Source organism: Mauremys mutica, chromosome 15, assembly GCF_020497125.1.
Source record: "Mauremys mutica isolate MM-2020 ecotype Southern chromosome 15, ASM2049712v1, whole genome shotgun sequence".
NCBI classification, from domain to species: Eukaryota; Metazoa; Chordata; order Testudines; family Geoemydidae; genus Mauremys; species Mauremys mutica.
In genome coordinates this window covers 32,160,471-32,175,572 of record NC_059086.1, presented here as the reverse complement: position 1 = coordinate 32,175,572, position 15,102 = coordinate 32,160,471, and the positions used below count along the sequence as shown (strand labels likewise).

At 53.9% G+C, this 15,102-nt stretch overlaps 1 protein-coding gene across 1 annotated transcript; it reads left to right on the top strand.

Moving 5' to 3' along the window:
- The first annotated feature begins 1,832 nt into the window (after positions 1 to 1,832).
- On the top strand, positions 1,833 to 13,140 carry LOC123349992 (immunoglobulin superfamily member 1-like). The gene is made up of 5 exons (XM_044988326.1): positions 1,833 to 1,860; positions 2,325 to 2,615; positions 3,816 to 4,100; positions 11,618 to 11,908; positions 13,010 to 13,140. Exons 1-5 carry the CDS (start codon positions 1,833 to 1,835, stop codon positions 13,138 to 13,140), a joined length of 1,026 nt encoding a protein of 341 aa, XP_044844261.1.
- The last annotated feature ends 1,962 nt before the right edge of the window (positions 13,141 to 15,102 follow it).

Genomic DNA, 15,102 nt, shown 5'->3' with positions numbered 1-15,102 from the left:
ATCGAGAAGGAATGCCTGGCCATGGTGTGGGCCCTGAAGAAACTGGAGCCATATCTCTTTGGGCGCCACTTCACCGTGTACAGCGACCACTCTCCCCTGACCTGGCTGCACCAGATGAAAGGAGCCAATGCCAAGCTCCTGAGGTGGAGCCTGCTCCTGCAGGACTATGACATGGACGTGGTCAGGGGTGAGCTGGAGCCGGTTCGCACCGGCTCGCGCGAACCCGTTGTTAAATTTAGAAGCGGTTTTAGAACCGCTTGTTAACTAGCTTCCCTGCGAGGGAAGCTTTGATGGGCTCTGCCTGGGAAGCCTGTAATTCCTCCTCCCGGCCGCCGGGGGGCGCTGCGCTGTGCTGCGAGAGCCATGTGAGCTGCCTCCTGGCCCTGTTGCTGCTCCTGCTCTTTGGAGCTCTGGCCCTGGGGCTCCGGCTGCTCCCGCCCCCCCCCGTGTGAGTGTCTGCGCCCCTCCCCCGCCTTCCCTGCCCCAGCCAGCCCCAGCCACCCCCTACCCCCAGCCGCCCCTGCCCCACCCCCTGCCCACAGCCAGCCCCTGCCCCACCCCCTGCCCCCAGCCAGCCCCTGCCCCACCCCCTGCCCACAGCCAGCCCCTGCCCCACCCCCTGCCCCCAGCCAGCCCTTGCCACAGCCACCCCCTGCCTGCAGCCACCCGCAGCCAGCCCCTGCCTGCAGCCAGCCCCTGCCCACTGCCGCCCGCAGCCCGCCCGTCTGCATCACCTGCCCACAGCCAGCCCGTGTCACTCCCTGCCCCCAGCTAGCCCTGCCCCACGCCCCTATCTGCAGCCAGCCCCACATCCACTGGTGCCCTGCAGTTCCCAGGGCAGTAACCCTGCACACCTGCTTCAATGAGGGGGGGGGGCAGGGAGCAGCTGGGACCCACACATGTGCACACCCTAGAGTGACCAGACAGCAAGTGTGAAAAATCGGGACGGGGGTGAGGGGTAATAGGAGCCTATATAAGAAAAAGACCCAAAAATTGAGACTGTCCCTGATCACCACCCACACATGTGAAACAGAGCTCATTTCTAGTTCAGCCCCATCTTTTTAAAAAAGAACTTTAGGTAGGGTTAAAATACATCTGTATTTTCCTGGACATGTCAGGCTTTTCGGTTCTTAATCACCTCCTGGGAAAATATGGACGTATGGTAAACCCTATTGGTACAAAAAATACATGCTGTCGCACATCCCTTAAATCAGAACTTTTTATAGGGAACCCGTTGTTAAGATTTTGGCAGCTCATCACTGGACGTGGTCCATGTGAAGGGACGTGCCAACCTGATAGCGGACGCGCTGTCCCGGAGAGGGGACCCCGAACTTCCCCGGGTCACTGGGCAGAGTGACCCCGCTCAGTTCAGTCTCGAAGTGGGGAGAGGTGTGGTGGAGCAGGGGCTGTAGGAGATAGGTAAGAGACAGGTATTCAACCTGTAACATGAGCTAGGCAGGGGGGAGGGGAGGTCGACACCTCTGCCCGTGGAGCTAGACAAAGAAAAGGAGCTGAGTGGAGAGGGTTGGGTCAGTCTTCGGTTTGGGAGCTGGGTGGTGAGATTTCAGGGGAACCTATGCTGGAATCCAGACACCCTGAACCCCCAGAAAGGCCAGAGTGAGGGGTCCTGGCACTGAACACGAGCTCTGCTGTATCCTGTGTTCCTGTTGTCCAATAAACCTTCTGTTTTACTGGCTGAGAGTCACTGTGAGTCCCAGGAAGAGGGGCGCAGGGCCTGACTCCCCCACACTCCGTGACAGGCAGCTGGGGGAATTTCCGCATTAAGGACAAGGAATGTGGGTGGGGGTGAGGGGCACCAATCCCCTAAAGGGATGATCCTGTCAGACACATGCCCCAGAGGTGGGGGGGACTGAGACCTCACCACACTCATTACAGTGATGGAAACCTGATAGAACAACTGGGGGATTTTGTAAACATGTTTTCTTAGGGGGCCTGTCCTGGGAGCCGCTTGCTCAAATGACCCAAATTTAGACCAGGAACCCCACAGGGTAGATCCCAATTCACCGCCTGACGGCGATGGGGGCAGGGACAGGGTTTGATCTCAGCTCTTTGGGGTCAGTCCGGAGTCACCCCTGACTGCAGCGGGGGCAGGGCTGAATTGACCCTGGAAAACAGAAGGAATCCGAGACTGGAAATCTCCTTTCCCCTCCTGTGTCTCTCCCCGGCTGTGAGCCGCGGGGCCGGGCTGCACCCCAGGGCTGGGCGGGGGATGAAACGCTGGAGCGACAGATGGGCAGAGGATTGAGCCAGACGGACACGGTTTGTGTCACCCTCACTTACTGCCTCTTTGTTTGTGACTCCAGAGGGGTCCTCCCCCAAACCCTCCATCTCCGTCAGCCCCGGTGGGGTGATCCCCGTGGGGGGGAACGTTACCATCCGGTGTCGGCATCAGCTCCTGGACAAGAGGATATTCCTCTACAAGGATGGAGATAGGAACTATCTGAATTACACAGACCCTGCCGGCTCTGAGGCTGAATTTCCCATCACCAGCGCCAGACGGGAACACGGGGGCAGCTACACCTGTCGTTATAGCGACAGAACAGACCCACCTGCCTACTCGGAGCCCAGTGACGCTGTGCAGATCATTGTAGCAGGTGAGGGGCCCAGCCCGGCACCTCGATTCCTAGCCCCACACCCAGCCAGGCCCCAAGGGGTCTCCGTGAGCCCTGGCACCCAGCCACTGGGACGTCCAGCCCAGCCAGTGAAGGTTGCGGGGATGGGGGATATCTTGGCCCCATGGTGCCTTGGTGCCCTGGATCCCGGGGGAGACCCTGACCCTGTCTCTGCCCCGTCGCTGACGCTCCACGCTGGGGATGGGGCATGGTGGCCGTACTGGGGTCTGTCTCCCGCCCATTGCAGAGCTCAGCTCCCCCAAACCCTCCATCTCCCTGCGCCCCAGCGGGGGGGTCACCCTAGGGGGAGCTGCTACCATCCGGTGTCGGGGTCAGCGCCGGCGTCTGGAGTTTGCTCTGTACAAGGCTGGGGCCAGGAACGCAGCAGCGCTGGGCAGGGACTCGGCTGGGGTCAAATTTCCCATCCCCAAAATGAGCCGGGCAGAGGGAGGCAGCTACACCTGCTATTATCCCCCCGACTCAGACTGAGACCAGGCTTGGGGTCCCAGCTCTCAGATCCACACCCAGACAGACCCTGGGCCCAGCAGAGGGGACGCCTGGCCGGGGAGCGGGGACAGAGTGACTGGCGGTTCCCCCAGACAGGGGGGAGAAGCAACCACTGGAGATTTGGGGCAGAGGAAGGGGGGATCCCTGTCCCCAGGGGGGCAGTTGCAGAGCAGGGGGGCCTTTCCCAGGACACACATCGGTTACAGGGTGATGGGCGGAGCTGAAGGTTTTAAACCTCAGTGTATAGTAGAGACTTGCACAGTCCCCTACAAGTCGGTGGTGGTGCTGTGCACAGAACCCAGGAGTGCAGGCCCCCATCCCCCCCTGCTCTCCCCACTAGACCCCACTCCCCTCCCAGAGCCAGGGACAGGACCCAGGAGTCCAGGCTCCCAGCCCCCCCAGCAGAGAAGCCAGGGAGTGAATGGACCCTGGAGACTGGCCTAGCCTGTCACCCGCCGGGGAGCAGAGCTCTAGGCCCCAGGGGCTGGGGTGGCTCCGTGTCTCATGCTGTGAGCCCAGGGCTGAGGGGAAACTCTGGCCCCTGTGGAAAGGGATCCAGGAGCCCGTCCCCAGGGCCGCCGGGTCTGACCCACCACTGAGGCCGTGTGGTGAGGACAGGCCCCAGGACAGAGTGACGGGGCCTGTGTCTCACGGCCTGTCTGCTTCCCTCTGCAGAGCCCAGCTACCCCAAACCCAGCATCTCCCTGAGCCCCAGCTGGGGGGTCTCCCTGGGGGGAGCCGTGGCCATCCGGTGTTGGGGGCAGCGCCGGGGCGTGCGGTTTGTGCTGAATAAAGAGGGACGTCATTTCCCATCTGTGGATTCAGACGGGTTTGAGGCTGTGTTTCTCATCAGCATCGTGAGCCGGGAGGACGGGGGGAGCTACAGCTGCTCCTATCACAGCCGATCGGAGCCGTTCGCTGTGTCGTACCCCAGTGACCCCGTGGAGCTGGTGGTGAGAGGTGAGGGGCCCGGCTCAGCGTCCCCGTTCCCAGCCCCACCCCCAGCCAGACCCTCACGGGTGTTGGAAAATTATAGTGCTAATGAAGCCTTTCCGTATTAGGCCTGAGTGAACCAAAGTTATGTTATGCTTGTCCAAACTGTGTTGGAAAGCTTACAGAACTCATTAGACTGAAAGCCGTGTATCTACCTAAGTCAGCTATTTCGCTTATCAGTTTTGTTTGGCTCCCCAAGTATATGTTGGCTCCCCAAGTGTATGCAGCTGCGTTCACATGTATGCATCCAAAGTATCTAGTACAAAGGGTCAACTGGTGTATCTTGTTTCCCCTTCAGAATGACAAATGTATCCTCAACAGCTGTATGTATCTTGTAGCCCCCACAAAATGATATATGTATCCTGCATATCCAATTATCCCCTAACAGATGCATATACAGGTTCTACAGGTCAACCAAATGACGTAGACAAACGTAGGCTAAGTTGTTTGTTTCGGGGTATAAAGGTAGGCCCATCTGGCCATGTAAGGTGTGTCTCTTTCTCTGGCACTAGCCGAGAGGAACACCCGCTCAGCTGACCGATCAATAAAGGGTGTGGTACTTGTCTTCCTGTCTCCGTGCCTCCTTGGTGTAATTAGGTAAGCTCCGGGGAGAACGGGCCCTTTTGGCTAACAAATGGCGACTCCGCCGGGACTTCTCTCCCTGTTGGGGGCGCTGACCGGCGGCCGAGGACGGCTCAGGAGAGTGGCCACCTTGAGCTATTGGTTTGCTCGAGCTCCGAGTCGCCGCAATCGACCGGGACGGCTGCGCCCCCTCCACAGAGAACTCCAAACGACACGGAGGCAAGACAGTACCAGAAGAGGGGAGTCCACCTGCCAGACGTGGCCACTCCAGGCGTGGTAAGTGCGTTACCTCCTGGGTTTGAGGATTAACGCCCCCGAAGAGTGAGGGTTGGGACATTGGGCCCCTAACGGTAAAAGAACCCACAAATAGGAAGGTGTGTGGGTAAAAGCTTTCTGGTTAAGGTACCTAGGTTCAGACACGGCTAATGAATAATTCCATTAACTCCACGAGTCCGTGGGCCGTGCTGAACAATTACTGGGACTTAGAGCAGCCCCAGGGCTGGCTTTTCTTTTTGGTAGGGGTACTTTTGTTTCTTGTTCTATTGGTATGCTGGAAGCCAAAACTGTAATCGGGTCTAGGAGCGTGTGAACCCATCTTCTCTTCCCCCCCCCTTCTTTTCCGTGTGGGTAAGGGACAGTCTAAACATTCCACCTCACCCCCTAAGGGTACCCCAGCATATTATATGTACGTACATTATGGTTCTAAAACCTGCAGGTATTTAGAGAATTGGAATCTTTATACGCGTGAAGATCCATCTAAACAATGCCCATTAAAAGGTACCTTTAATCTAGATAAGATCATATATCTCAGAGGAGCTTTTAATCACCAAAGAAAAGCCTCTGACACAGTGTGAGCAATTTGTCTAGGAATGGGTTAATTTGAAATTCAGCTTGGCAGAGAGATGAAGAAAAAGTTGTTTTATGCTCAAGGTCAAAAATCAGCATAAACTATGTTAAGTACAAAAAAAAAAAAAAAAACAAACAAAAAAACTGCTTTCAGCCCCAGCTGGCTGTGGAAAAATAGAGACAGGCAAACTAAAGGCAGTACAAGTTACAGAACTGAGATTACATTTGCAAAGCTTAACTGTTTGGTGAGATCCAACAGTCTGACTTTGTGACGGATGCCGGTGTTGGTGTGGCTTGGTGACACTGGAGAAGCCACAGGTAGCTGACCTGGACTGGAATCTCTGAAAGAGACACCGCAGGAGATTCCAGGGTGTAAAAGAACAGCCTTCCCAAGAGCGGAAGCATGTTGGAAATTCTGAACAAGCTGTATACAGGATAATCTCCCGTCCACCTATTCCCCTTTTCTGAATGTTATATACAGACGTGGCCAGTCTGGATATGTGTAAGTATGGGGCATTTATATTTTTCTTGAGTGATGTGGGAGCATTCCCAACACTCTCCATTGTTGTTTTATTATTTTTAATGAAGCTTTAAAATTTGGTTATATGGTGTGCTTTCTCTATCCACACCCCCCCCCCCCCCCCCCGTCCTGCAGTGTCAGTTTGATCACCTGACATGAGGGATAATTGGTAACAGAAATTTGTCACAGTTTGGTGAGCAATAGAGAATGGGGGAACCCTGTAGAATTTACACCATCTATTTGTTTTACCCTTGTTGTTTTATGCTTGTTTTATTTGGTTCTGTTGGTGTTATATGTTGAGGATTGCATAATTAAAGGTGTGCCCATTCTCAGCTGCAGTAAGTCTGAGAACTGGAGAAGGGTTTAGCATTCCTCTCTCCACCCTGGTTGACCAGGAAGGGTGGCAGGTGAATCTACCCCCAGTCGTAGCAGGACTGGGCAATAGAGTAGTTGGAGAAAAGGAAAAAAATGTGTATTTGATAACTAGAATTAAGCAATTAAGAGCATAGATCATGAACCAGGCAGCAACTCAAACCTGCGCCAGGCCAAGTTGCAGGCCTTGAGACAGGACTTCCAGTTATAAAAGGAAGCCCTGGCTAAGCAAGTACCAGTCCTTCAGGGACTTGTTAAAATGTAACCATTCGTGCTCAGCATACGCCGTAACAGCAGTGTGTTTGCTACAAGAGGCAATTAAATAGTTAACGCCAGTGGGCCATGCGTTTTGCCCAGGTGGCAAGCCTCACGAGGGAGGACTCGGGTCGTCTTGTGAATAAAATGTTTTAGGAAAAAAAAACCAGAAGGGTGGGGGCAGAAGCCCATGAAAGAAACGGTTCAGCGCAAAAAAAAAAAAAAAAAAAAAAGGATCGGGCCCAGGCGGGCAGGCAACAGACAGAGAGCTTGGAGAACAGGTTGGAAACTTTTGAGGGTCTCGTGGAAGGAAGAAGTAAGTGAGTGTAAGCATGGGGATTTCAAATACTCAGGAGGATATTTGGAATGGTGATTTGAATTGGTAAGTGGCTGTTGAAAGACAAAGCAAGTGATATAAGGAAAGAGCAAGTGATTTGAAGGAGAGTGAAGAGTTAACTCTGTAGTTGCTGGAGGGAGTAGTAGTTGAACTTTGTAAAAATGCTAAAGAGAAAAGTTCTTGGTGTTTTTTTTAAATGTTTGTAAATAAATTCAGGCAAAGAAATTATTAGATTGCAATCATTTGGCTATGAACAATTTTGTTGAATTAGCTAAAGAATGTATACAGTGCTGTGTAAATGAAAATTTATTAGGCTCTAAGGCACTATCAGTGGTGATGTTTTCTTTCAGTGTTTAAAAGCAGGAGTTAAAAGTAAAAAGCAAGCCAGAAAGCATCTGTATTAATGCAAATTATCTAACTGATAAGGTAAAAGCCACTGAAACCTGGGCTGCCTATAAAACATATACAAAAAAATATGGGGTAATTCCCCTGTTTTGCCTAAAATCAACAAGGGTATTTGTATATTTTAAGCAATAATTGACTGCCCAGAAGGGGTAGACCTTTGTTTTTGTCTTTCAGATAATCAAAGAAAACTAATGCCAGCTAAACAGCATACAACATACCATGATTTACTGGCAGAGTAAAAATTATGTTTTGTGTTCTATGTTCTGTCTTGTGGTGTCTGTCTCAAGTGGCCAAAATTGTTGTGTTTAATATTTTCATGGGATGGTCTGGTTTGAAATAAGGCAGAAGGCTTGAATTGAAATGCAGATATTTGTTTTGTTCAACTTAAAATACAAAGTGTTTGAATACATCAGAAAAATGTGATATACTAAAGTCTTATGTATTTTCTTAAGTAAAAGAAAAAAAAACTGCATTGGCCAAATTGCATACTAACAGTCTTTGAAAGCAAGGACATAAAAAGTTAACCCACTCCCCATATTGTACATGGGATCCTTCTGGCTACCTCAGATTTCTAGCCAGAGGGCTGGGGATGGTGGGAAGCTATTGAACTAGAGGTTGTATTGAATGAACTCAAAGTGGGTGTGCTTGTCCTGGCTTGTTGTTCCAAAGCTCTGTAATAAGGTTATTTTAGTAGAAGGGTATATGTGGCATACATTAAATAATAAGACTAATGTACTGTATAACAGCAATGTGTATGTGTTCATTGTTAACAAAAGGTGTATAAGTAAAAAGTAAAAGTTTCCTTTGTAGGTTAAAAAAGGAAGCCAAAAAGGGGAAAAGGAAAAAGAACGAGTTAAATGAGAAAAACTTTAACTAGCAAGCTCAGTCCAAAAAAAAAAAAAGATACACACTGACTTCGTTCAAGGACACTTGGCTAACAACCAGAAAAGGGGGGCTGTACAATCTGCAAAGACACTAATGCAATGTGTTAGGTTTCCTTTTTACACAGGTAAAGACGCACTACCCGAAGACCCTAGCAGCCCTGCCACTCCATGGAACCTGGAGACCGGATCAATGTACAGGTCCACCAACAAAAGACTGCTTTGGCTCCACGCTGGAAAGGCCCTTATTGAGTCCTGCTGATTACCAACACCGCTGTGAAATGCCAAAGACTGACTGCCTGGACCCATGATTCTCACTGCAAAAAGACCCGTCCACATCAGGAGAACTCTCCTATATGATTAGCCTATTCTTTCTTCTAGTTCAACTGTGCTTCTGGACAGCAGGGAAAAAGGACAAGGTGACGTGCTAGCTAACCTCTCCCTTGTCCGCTGACAGACCTACTGTGCCTTTGAACTTTTCTAGAAGAATCAAAAACCATTACAGGCTGGTGTATTCCTAATCCCTCCCCTGTAGAATGCTGAACTACAACTGTTTGGGGAAAGAAGAAAAAAAACACTCACTCCACTGACATTGCCAAAGTCCAGGAATTCCTGACTAAAAAGGACATTGAGAACTGACCCTGGTGAAGAAACCCGAGGAATTATACACTGGCAGAAAAAAAACTTGTGGGACCCATGTTTGGGAATGTGGAATTACTTGGATTTTGGGGTTTATTCTACAGGCTGCGCCCTGTGTTTTGGATAAATCCTTTAGTATGTATTGCCCTTCCTAATTGGATTTTAAATGACATTGTCTTTATCCAGTTTTCAGATCACTTTTACATACCCAGATTGCTCACAAGGGGCTGCCATTAGATTAGCACAACAAAGAGCCTGGGTTATTTCCTATAGAAGGAAAGGGAATTGACCAGATCCCTGTGGGCTGGGGCCAATAGTGTTGCAGTCATCTGAATTATTTTTCAAAGGCCAAGAACATAATAAGAAATTGGGCCGACTAGAAAGGGCCACTAGCCTTATTTATGAAGTTCAGCTAACCCAAGTATACGCTGAAGTTGGTGAGTTACATGTCATTTCCACCCTTAGTTCTATAACCCAGAAGTTACTGACAGAGATGGTATTGAATATCACTGAGGCTGGGAAGGCATTGCAGTGGGATCTAGTATGTTTAAAATTTCAGGATTTCCTCGATGACCAGCTGATGGCCATTTGAAGTGATCTTGAGCACCAGACTTGACCCACTGCCCTTACAGACATATCAGGAGTACCATCTGATCTGTGGTCATGGAGACATACTTGGACACTTTCTGGGTGGAAGTGTGTACATTTACAGTGCTCCTTCCAAGCATATGGACCGGTTGGGGTGGGTGTGGCTCCCACATACCGAATCCTGCCGGGTCCATGGGGAGGATGCATATGGGATTAAATTATTCACCGAGACATCTGGGAAATTAAACCACTGGGTATACCTACCTGAGTTATAGTCAGTGCCCCGATCCCTTCGTTGTTAAATGAACAAGGTTCCACTCTTTTGTCCATGCATTCATTCCTGGGTTGGGGGTGACTAAGCTTAAAAGAGCAGTTGTAAATATTTCTGCAGAGCTTCATTGCTTTTTGGCCTCAAAGTGTGAGAAAACTCAGCCAAAAGGTTTGGTGAGTATTCTCAAAGGGGGGAGTTGTTGGAAAATTATAGTGCTAATGAAGCCTTTCCGTATTAGGCCTGAGTGAACCAAAGTTATGTTATGCTTGTCCAAACTGTGTTGGAAAGCTTACAGAACTCATTAGACTGAAAGCCGTGTATCTACCTAAGTCAGCTATTTCGCTTATCAGTTTTGTTTGGCTCCCCAAGTATATGTTGGCTCCCCAAGTGTATGCAGCTGCGTTCACATGTATGCATCCAAAGTATCTAGTACAAAGGGTCAACTGGTGTATCTTGTTTCCCCTTCAGAATGACAAATGTATCCTCAACAGCTGTATGTATCTTGTAGCCCCCACAAAATGATATATGTATCCTGCATATCCAATTATCCCCTAACAGATGCATATACAGGTTCTACAGGTCAACCAAATGACGTAGACAAACGTAGGCTAAGTTGTTTGTTTCGGGGTATAAAGGTAGGCCCATCTGGCCATGTAAGGTGTGTCTCTTTCTCTGGCACTAGCCGAGAGGAACACCCGCTCAGCTGACCGATCAATAAAGGGTGTGGTACTTGTCTTCCTGTCTCCGTGCCTCCTTGGTGTAATTAGGTAAGCTCCGGGGAGAACGAGCCCTTTTGGCTAACACGGGGGCTCGGTGCCAATGGGACGCTCAGAGCCAGGCTCTGCCCTGAGCCCTGACCCAGCAGAGGGGACGCCCGGCCGGGGAGTGGGGACAGAGTAACTGGGGGGTTCCCCAGCCGGGAAGGAGCAGGAGCCCCTGGAGACTCAGGGCAGGGAGGCTACTTTAGTGCTTCCCCTTGTGCGTAGGAACCGGGAGTCGCTATTTAATCCCGTGATCCCATCCCCTCTGTTCTCCAGGCCCCCCCCCAGACAGTGCCACGGCCGGGGCTAAATGAGGCAGGGGCTGCAGGAGGAGCAGTGGCTTGGTGGACACGGCACTGGGCTGGGACCCAGGAGATCTGGCCCAGCTCCTGGCACCAGATGGGAGCACGTCATGGTTTTCAAACATGTCCTTCCTTGTGGGGGGGCCTCAATCTTGGGGGATCTCAGGCCGAGCGCCCACAAACCAACACACCCCCAGTTAGTGGAGACATCTGCAAACACTGGCCTCATTAGCGCTGGATCCCTTGTGTTGGGGGAGCATGTAGGGCCCCCGCCATGGTCAGGGCCCCTTTGTGCCAGACGCTGCATAAACACAGAGTGAGGAGACAGTCCCTGCCCCTGGGAGCTCACTAAGGAAAGTGAATCTGTCTGTGCCTCAGTTTTCTCCTGTGTAGAATGGGGATAACGACACATTCCTGCCTCCCGGGGGGACGGCAGGTTGACTCCTTCCTATGCGGCGCTCAGGCCCTGCAGTGCCGGGCATCAGAGACCAGCCTGTGAGTCGCTGTGTCAAAGGCAGGCTGGATCCCAAGAACTAGGGAACCGCGGGTCAGTGTCTGTGGGGCTGGGAGCCCAGCTCGCAGGGCCGGGATTCTGTGTTGGGGGAACTCTGGGATCTGGGAGAGAATCTCTGCCTGGGGGGCCCCTGGATCTGCCTGTGGCTGGGGGAGGCCGGGGCTGGGTGGGTGCCTGGGTCTGGCTCTCAGTGTCTGTCTCCTGTGCGCAGATCGCAGCTTACCCAGACCCTCCATCTCCCTGAGCCCCACTGGGGTCACCGCCCCAGGGGCAGATGCCACCATCCGGTGCCAGGGGCAGCGCCGGGACGTGAGGTTCTTCCTTCACAAGGCTGGAGACCTGAACCCGCAGCGACACATGGACCCTGCTGGGGCCGGGGCCGAGTTCCGCATCCCCAGCATGGGCCAGCAGCACGGAGGTAGCTACAGCTGCAGCTACCGGCCCCGGTCAGAGCCCTTCGTCTCGTCATATGCCAGCAGCTCTGTGGAGCTGGTGGTAGCAGGTGAGGGGCCCGGCTCAGTGTCCCCGTTCCCAGCCACACACCCAGCCGGACGCTTGGGGGCTCTGCACCAATAGGATTCGAAGAGCCAGGCTCTGCCCTGGGCCCAGCAGAGGGGACACCCAGCCGGGGAGCGGGGATGGAGTCACTGGGGGGTTCCCAGCCAGGGGGGAGCAGCAGCCACTGGAGATTTGGGGCAGAGGAAGGGGGGATCCCAGCCCCCAGACGGCTCTCCCTGCTCCGGGGATGCACGGAGGGGTCAGGGCCCAGTGGCTCCCTATGGCACAGGCCCCAGCCACACAAACACCCTGTCCTCCCAGGAATAACAGTGATGATTGAAGCTGAGTTTTGGGGGTGGGGGGCAATCGCCGAGTCAGTGTTTCAGCCTCTCCCCCCACCTCAACAGACGCTGATTCTATTCCCGCAGGGGGAACCGACCCGACCCACCCTGGAGCGGCGCCGGCTCCCACCCGCCCGGGCAGCCCAGGGCCAGGTACATGGGCTGCCGGGGAATCACCATCGAAGCAGCCCTGGAAGGCTCATGCTGCCCAAGGAGCCTCCCCCGGGGGTTGGGACTGGTTGGACGGGACGGGGGCAGTGACTCCAGGAGGAGGAGCAGCCCCTGCCCCTCCCTCACCACCAGACCCCCCAGCTCCTCTGGCACCTCCTGCCCTGTAGGTTGCTGCCTGGAAGCTACTGGGGGGTCCCAGGAGAGGGACAGGATCCGAGGGGCCTTGCTCTGGGGCTGGGACCAGCTGGGTGCCCGGGTGGGGCCTGGGGCTCGGGTTCCCTGGTGTCCGGTTTTTGACCCACATACCCGGCTGCAAAGGGACCCTGGCGCACTCCAACCCCCTGCCCAGCCCGGTGAAAATGAGCGAGTGAGAGAGGGTGGGGGAGAGCGAGCGATGGGGGGGGGGGTGGAGTGAGTCGGGGGGGGCCTCATGGCAGGGGCAGTTCGTCCACCAGGGCAGCTGCCTTGTTGGGGAAGCTGAGGCCCCGGAGCCGGACCTGCCATACGGGGGGTTGGGGGCTCCGCTCCCAGGGCAGCACCAGCTGCTGATCTCCCCGTCCAAACCACCGAGTGACTCTCCCCTTCCCCCACAGCAGCCCCCCCGGGGCGCCCGGATTTCACCCACACCAACATCGCCCGCCTGGGGCTGGGCGCCGCGGTCCTGCTCGTCCTGGGGCTGATCCTGGCCGAGGCCCGTTACAGCCGCCCAAGGGGGGCGCCCTAGCTGAGGTGACCCCTTTGTCGCTCGCCTCTGGATCCTTTTTCCAGTGTCTCCACCTCCTTTCTATGGAGCGGTGACCAGAACTGGACACAGCTCCCAGCCTGCCCACCGCCGAGCAGAGCGGTTCTCACTGCCCGGGACGTGCGCGCTGCACCTCTGGTAGTGCAGCCGCACGTTGCATTTGCTTTTGTCTTGCACCGGCATCGCGTTGCTGACTCACGTCGAGGGTGCGATGATCCACCACAGCTCCCCGCTCCATCCCAGCAGTGCTGCTGCCAACCCAGCTACCCCCATCCTGCGTTTGTGCATTTGGTTTTTCTTCCCTTAGTGCAGCACCTCCATTGACTTTCGACCAGCTTGGAAAAGAGACGACTAAGGGGGGATACGATGGAGGTGTTACCGAAATATCGGGTCTGCCTACCTGAGAGCCAATAACAGCCTGACAGGGATAAGGAAAAGATGTTTTATTCTGCAGAAGAGAGGAGAGCTCTGTATCAAGATAGAAAAACTCTGCTGCACACAAGTTTCCCAAGCTTTTTATACACTTTCAGACAAAGACCATGCCGTGTTAACACTTCATTGGTGGGTGTCAAACCCCGTGCTTCTGTTATCTGGTTAGTAAAAACTGGCTTGGAGCAAGATTTCTCTGCTTTGAGGCAGAAGAGAAAAGATAGTTAAAAAGTTCAGGTCACTGTGTACGTAAGGCTTCTGCTTCCCTCTACTGGCCGCTTGTAAGCTATTAAGGGGGACCACTAGTCATTTTCACAGAGGTCTGTAAAATCATGACTGGTGTGAAGAAACTAAATCAGGAAGTGCCATTTACTCCTTCCCATAATACAAGAACTAGGGGGCACCCAATGAAATGAAGAGGCAGCAGGCTTCAAACAAACCACAGGAAGTATTTCTTCACCCAACGCACAGTCAACCTGTGGAACTCACTGCCAGAGGATGTTGTGAAGGCCAAGAGTATAACAGGGTTCAAAAAAGAAACTAGATAAGTTCATGGAGGACGGGTCCATCAATGGCTATTAGCCAGGACGGGCAGGGATGGTGTCCCACGTCTCTGTTTGCCAGAAGCTGGGAACGGGCGACAGGGGATGGATCAGTTGATGATTCCCTCTGGGGCACCCGGCACTGGCCACTGTCGGCAGACAGGACACTGGGCTGGATGGACCTTTGGTCTGACCAGGTCTGGCCGCTCTTAACTTCCTGCATCTCCCCATCTGCTGTCATGTCACAGTTCTCATCTGACCTCTCCATGGCCTGGCACCACCCCCATCATTTTGCACATCTCTCAATAGTTCAGGGGATAAAAATGCTCAAACCGCATCATTCTGTGCCACTCTGGCCCTTTCACTCAACACAAATCTCTGTAGGTGCCTGGAGCCCCTGCCTGGCCCCTCCCAGCACCTCTCCAGCAGCGCAGCAGGGGAAATGCCGGACAGTAAACACTGCTGTGACGCGTGGGGATTGTTAAGCAAGAAGTGAAGCGCTGCCGAGCGCCGAGGGGCTGGAAATGCCCGGCTGGCCCGTGCCGCAGAACAGCCCCGGCTGGGGGGGCACCCACCGATTTCCAGTCGGGTCGGTGCCGGGAGCGCGCAGGGAGCTCACCCGGGACGGGACCAGCTGCAAAGTACCAGGGCCCCGGCCTCCTTCCCATCGCCTGAGCCCTGGGGAGCGTCTCATGCTGCCCTGGGCTGGGGGCAGCCAGCAGGGGGCAGTGCTGCGCACACACACACACCAGCACGGGGCTGGATGGAGATATGCAAGTGGGCTCCCAGGGGGGGCACCAGCTGTTCTCACCGGACCCCCTAGTGGGGGAGCCCCCCCCCCATGGGATCCCTCCGCCCACATCACTGCCCAGCGCAGGGGCCGGCTCCGGCTGGGGCTGCCCTGGGGGAGGGGCAGGGGAAAGGGATCCCCCCGAAGCCCCACCAGCAGTGACCCAGATTCACACTGGGCCCC

Excerpts from the sequence above, each read along its gene's own strand:
- LOC123349992 (XM_044988326.1), top strand. The coding sequence starts at position 1,833 with ATGATCCTGTCAGACACATGCCCCAGAG. Across the intron at positions 1,861-2,324 it reads GTCAGACACATGCCCCAGAG|AGGGGTCCTCCCCCAAACCC; the intron begins GTGGGGGGGACT and ends TTGTGACTCCAG. Across the intron at positions 4,101-11,617 it reads CGTGGAGCTGGTGGTGAGAG|ATCGCAGCTTACCCAGACCC; the intron begins GTGAGGGGCCCG and ends TCCTGTGCGCAG.